The sequence below is a fragment of the Lactuca sativa genome, chromosome 4, assembly GCF_002870075.4.
Source record: "Lactuca sativa cultivar Salinas chromosome 4, Lsat_Salinas_v11, whole genome shotgun sequence".
In the NCBI taxonomy this organism is placed as follows: domain Eukaryota; kingdom Viridiplantae; phylum Streptophyta; class Magnoliopsida; order Asterales; family Asteraceae; genus Lactuca; species Lactuca sativa.
In genome coordinates, this window is record NC_056626.2 from 76,726,220 (window position 1) to 76,732,214 (window position 5,995).

General features: G+C 39.1%; 1 protein-coding gene across 1 annotated transcript; it reads left to right on the plus strand.

The window, feature by feature from the left end:
* The first annotated feature begins 5,129 nt into the window (after positions 1-5,129).
* LOC111885375 (uncharacterized) lies at positions 5,130-5,789 on the plus strand. The gene has a single exon (XM_023881641.1). It carries the CDS (start codon positions 5,130-5,132, stop codon positions 5,787-5,789), a length of 660 nt encoding a protein of 219 aa, XP_023737409.1.
* The last annotated feature ends 206 nt before the right edge of the window (positions 5,790-5,995 follow it).

Below are 5,995 nucleotides of genomic sequence, written 5' to 3' on the forward strand. Positions count from 1 at the left end.
GCAACCAACCGCGCCTTAGAAGTGTGTACTTTCCCATCCATGTCGGTCTTCTTCTTGAAGATCCACTTGCACCCGACCGTCTTACGACCTGGCACATTGTCAACCAAATTCCAAACTTGGTTGTCATACATGGACTGAATCTCGCTGTCCATACCCTCTTTCCACTTTGTAGACTCCGGGTCTACCATGGCTTCCTTATAGCTGTTAGGTTCGTCCAAATTTACTAGTGTACTATCACTAATAAATGTATCTCCTTCAGTAGTAATATGGAAACCATAAAACTGGGGTGGAACGCTAACCCTTTCATAACGTCTAAGAGGTAATGACTCGTCAATCGGTTCAACAGGAGTTTCCACTTCAAGTTGAGCGCCAGTGTTAGAAGTTCCTTCATCGTTCGATTCTTAAAGCTCTTCAAGATCGATTTGCCTCCCATTGTCCCATTAGATTATGAGTTCTCACTCTTGGAAAACCCCTATCCTCGCAACGAAGACAACATTGTCACTCGGTCTATAGAAGAGATAACCAAAGGACTTCTGCGGGTAGACGATAAAAATACACCGCTCACTGCGAGGTTCCAGCTTGTCGTGAGTCTCTCGTCTTACGAAAGCCTCGCAACCCCAAATCTTGATATATGCCAATGAGGGATCTTTCCATGTCCACATCTCGTGAGGTGTTTTGGCAACCTTCTTTGTAGGGACTAAGTTAAGGATATGGACGACAATCTCTAAGGCATACCCCCAGAATGAGATAGGTAGCGAAGCACGACTCATCATGGAACGAACCATGTCTAGAAAGGTTCGATTACGCCTCTCAGCCACACCAATCAACTGCGGTGTCCTAGGTGGTGTCAATTGCGAAACGGTTCCGCATTCCTTTAGGTAGTCGTGGAATTAAAGACTAAGGTACTCTCCACCTCGATCGGATCGAAGCATCTTGATTTTCCTACCTAACTGATTCTCCACTTCTTGTTTAAACTCTTTGAACTTTTCAAAGGTTTCTAACTAGTGCTTAATTAAGTAGATATACCCATATCTGCTATAATCATCGGTGAAAGTCACATAGAAGCGGTTTGCCTCCTTGTGGTGGATCTAAAGGGCAACACACATCGGTGTGTATGAGATCCAATAAACCCTCACCTTTTTCACAAGTGCCAGTGAAGGGTGACTTGGTCATCTTTCCAAGTAAAGAAGACTCGCACACGTCATCGTCCCTAAGGTCGAATGACTCCAACACTCCATCCTTTTGGAGTTGGGCTATGCGTTTCTTGTTGACATGTCCAAGACGAAAATGCCACACGCATGCTGTATCCAAACTATTGGAAGAATCGATATACAACACATCATTTCCTAAATTGTCTACAACCATCACAATTTCATATATTCCATTACAAGGCAATGCTTCAAAATAGAAAACACCATTAAGAAAAGCATTAATAGAACCCTTTTCATTATCAAACAAAAATATAAATTCTTTTTTATATAAACCATGAAAAGAAATTATGTTTCTTGCCATATCTGGCGAATAGCAACAATTATTCAACTCTATTTCTAACCCACTACTAAGCACTAAAGAGTAAACTCCAATCTTGATGACAGACAACGATCTTATGTTCCCCATGATCAAGTTTATCTTCCCATGCTCCACATCCCTATTTCTTCTTAGGCCCTGCAAATTAGAACAAATGTGAAAACCACATCCTGTATCAAGTACCCAAGAAATAGCATGTGATGAGTTATTAGATTGAATAGTGTAAATACCTGCGAAGGAAAACTTGATCTTCCCATCCTTGATATCTTGCAGATACTTCGGGAAATTTGGTTCCAATGCCCCTTTTCATGGCAGTAGTAGCACTCTGCATCCTTTGGGTTGGAGGTGGGTGCAGCGGGACCAACCTTGGTTCCACTAGAAGAGGTGTCATCATGGGAATTTCCGTTATGGTGGCTCTTGGAAGGAGCCTTCCTCTTCTTACCCTTCCCCTGCCTAATAGCCAAGACGGGGGCAGCAATAGGAGTTCATGAAACAGATTTATCCTTGAGGTTGCTTTCAGCAGTCCTCAACAAACCTTGAAGTTTGCTCAATGTGAACTCCTCTTTGTTCATGTGGTAGGTCATGCGGAACTGGTTTTAGCAAGGCGGTAAGGAGTGAAGAATTATGTCGATTGCCAGCTCCTCATTGAAGTCCACATTTAACTTCTGCAAGCGGTCAACATATCTTTGCATCTTCTGGAGATAAGCAGTGATAGACTCTCCGTCTCTCATCTTGGTCGTGATCATCGAAGTGATGATCTCGTATCTCTCCTGCCTCACGCTTACCTATCCATCAAATCTTGACGCATCTCATAGCTGTAGAAGTCCTCGTAGGACTTTTGGAGTTCTGCAGTCATGGTGGCGAGCATGATGCAATGGACTTTCGTAGCATCTCGCTCATAGGCCTCAAAAGCAGAAATCTCCTCGGGAGTAACAATGTTGATGTTCACTTCTTTCAACTCCTTTTCGAGGACATACTCCTTGTCCTCGTAGCGGGTAACCATTCGGATGTTGCGGATCCAATCATTGAAATTGGACCCATTGAAGATCACCCTCCCACACAAATTCATGACTGAGAATGAGCCGGAAGAGTTTGAGCCCTGAAGCGTTGTTTGAGTTCGACATCTGAAAAGGAAAAGAGACAAAGTTTGATTAGATAAGAATCCCCAATTAAACACCCAAATGAAAAATTAGGGCTAGGATCCAACAACATTATTTACAACTTAAAAAAAGGATGCCGTAATTTAAATTGCAAATAATTTGAAGGTAAGTGAATGACGATTCACTAATTTCCACCATGAAAAACAAAACGACTAAGTTTTAAATGTATTGAAGTTCCTAGATCTTTTGAGATTTATTGAACTTTTCAATGACATGTTTAAATCTCGATATGCCCTTCAAGTTTTTGACTGGGATACCGAGGATCACAAACAAGGTGTGAATAACCATGCAAATGCACATGGTGCCCTCAATGTTACAGTCACCTAATCAATGTGCCGGTTAGCCACACACGCTGCATTGATCTATGACAAACATCGAGTCACCCTTTGCTACGTTTGCTTAGAGCCAAATTAGTATGTCGGTTAACAACATACGCTCCACTAACGTCTTAGCAAGGGTACAAAGTGTAATTTCATGGAATAGCATCAAATTCATATTTTTCCTAAAGTAACTGAGATTAGGAATTTTATAAAAACATTTAGTTACTTTATTAATCATTATACTTTTAATGAAGAATTGGTTGCCCTATTCTATCCGTTCGGCTAACGACCCTCCACCAATCAAGGAAGCGGTGGGTGAGAGTGGACACCCATTAAACGACCATTTTATAGGCCATAACCTTATACCCCCTTATAGACCCGCTTCGTGAATGAGACCTACTAACGGTAAGACTAACATTTATCTTATACATATATAATAATTATTCTTATAATATTATAATAGTATAGGGATGAATTTTAAACATGTAAAATTCTAGGGTTTGGAATTTAATTATTTCAAAATTAAACTTTTTAATCAAAATGTAAATTTCAAAATTTGAGGGTAAGTTTTGAAACATTTCAAAACTATCTAGATCAAAATTCAAATAAATAATTTAAACAATTAAATTTTTGTGATTATCAAATTTTGACCTAATTCAATTTCATGCAAAATAATTGATCAAATAATTAACATTTATCATATAAGGAAATAATTATTCAATTAATTTGAAATTATCTTTGATTTTGGCAAGGATAATCACACAATATCAATAAAATTCGTATCTTATCAATTAAAAACGTTTCGGCAATTATCCCACAGCAAAATAGGCATAAAATCCCGAATTTCCCTCTGTCTGACAGCCCCACTCGCCGAGTCCCCTTTTGGACTCGTCGAGTTCATCTGAATCGGCGAGTTCACTTTGGGTCTCGACGAGTCTGTCAGGTAGGAGACCAAAAAATAGATTTTCAAGCATGAATGACATACAAACATCAAATACAACAGAAACCAATCAAGACTCCGGTACCACTGATGAGTTTTATGCAAAAGAACAATCCTATGTGCTCATGCAAAACCCTAAAGCTTGGATCTAGGTTTCCTTATTTTACATGCAATACATCCTAGACTTGAATACCCTAATCTAGCATACTACAAAACTTGAGATCTATATAAATAACCAAGTAAGAATATTACCTCTTGATTGTAGTAAGAAACTTGAATCTTCAAAGCTTACGAGAACCAAGCACCTCAAATGCAATGCCTCTAATGGATTACAAACACCAATGCAAGAGGATGATGTTTAGGAGAGAGGATGAGAGGCTAGAATTCGGATCCAAGATTCCAAGGGATCAAGTGACCAAATTCTGATGGCTTAGGGGTCCTTTTATACTTGAGCTGCTAGGGTTTCTGTCAAAACCCTAATTGGATAGCTTAAACCTTAAGCAGTCCACAGAACCTTCTAGAATAAGGCCCCCATTGGACGAATTCAAGATGGACTCCACCGTAATTTCGTCCATGACCTAATCCATAACGATTCTTAGCTCAAAATTCAATTATCTTATAATTGCAGTTCCAATCCCCTTTATTTAATTAATCTATTTTAGTCACAATAATTAATTCTTAATTAATTATAACTAATATTAATTAAACAAATATGATTTCTTTTTTAATATATTATTCTTATAATATATTAATAAACCACAATATCCTATTTCTTTATAAATTACCCTGTCAAGTTGCTTTGGTGAAGGCAACCCAAAAGGACCATGCTCAACCGGTTCAAGTACATACCAAATAGACACTAATCCAACAGGCCCAACCCTACTAAAACGATAATCTCGTTTAATATAAAAGACGACTCTTCCTTCTCAGAAGAGGTTGACGAATTTTAGCTCTCGTTTTCATCAAACTCTCACAGAATCTCTCTAGCAAATTGGCTTATGATTTCTATGCCTAGAATTGTAAGTGTCCACTTGGATTATCCTAGGATGAATTTTTTGCAACCCAGGCATAGGGTAGAAATATCAGTTTGGAAAGTGTTCTCACGATCCAAGTTGGTATCCAGATCTCCACCACAAACCCTAAATTTTCTTACATTCAAACCGATATTTCCTGTTACTGGAGATGGGTGATACAATCCACGAGATGACGACTAAGTTTGCAAAGCTGGAGAAGTTCGAAGGTGTTGAATTCAGGCGGTGGAAGAAGAAGATGCACTTCATGCTGAATACTTTGAAGGAAACATATGTGCTAACTACTTCTAGACCAGCGGAGCCTGAGGAAGGTGTTGTTGAGACGATTGAAGAGATAAGAAGGAGACAGAAATGGGACAATGATGACTATATCTGCAAAGCTCACATTCTGAACGATATGCCTGATGCTTTATTTGAGATCCATAGTGAAGCCTTGTGTGCCAAGGAATTGTGGGACACCCTTGAACTGAAATATATCACCGAGGATGCTTCTAGAAAGAAGTTTCTGGTAAGTGATTTTAACAATTATAAGACGGATGATTCAAGGTCTGTTACTGAACAATACAATGAACTCCTTGGCATATACGGTCGGTTTAAACTGCATCGTATGAATATGGATGAATCCATTGCTGTATCAACCATCATTGACAAACTGCCTCCATCCTGGAAAGACTTCAAGCACAACTTGAAACATCAAAAGGAAGAACTGTCTTTGGTTCAACTTGCTAGTCACATTCGTATTGAAGAATCTCTTCGTGCGAAGGAAAGTGACAAATCTGAAAAACTTAAAGGAAAAGTTGAACCTGGATAACCCTCGGTTCATATGGTTGAAAATAAACCAAGCAACCAGAACCACAAAGGACATGAAAAACGCAAGCAGGAACATGTCCCAAGCAAGTCCAACAAAAAGAGAAAAGATCTGGTTTGTTGTAGGTGCAATCAAGTTGGTCATTGCAAGCGTGATTGTCGTGTGAATTTAGGCAATAATGGTGTTGTAAACAGTGGAGCCAATGGGAA

What these genes read in the sequence shown, in the direction of transcription:
- LOC111885375 (XM_023881641.1), top strand. Translation starts at nt 5,130, where the DNA reads ATGGGTGATACAATCCACGAGATGACGACTAAGTTTGCAAAGCTGGAG.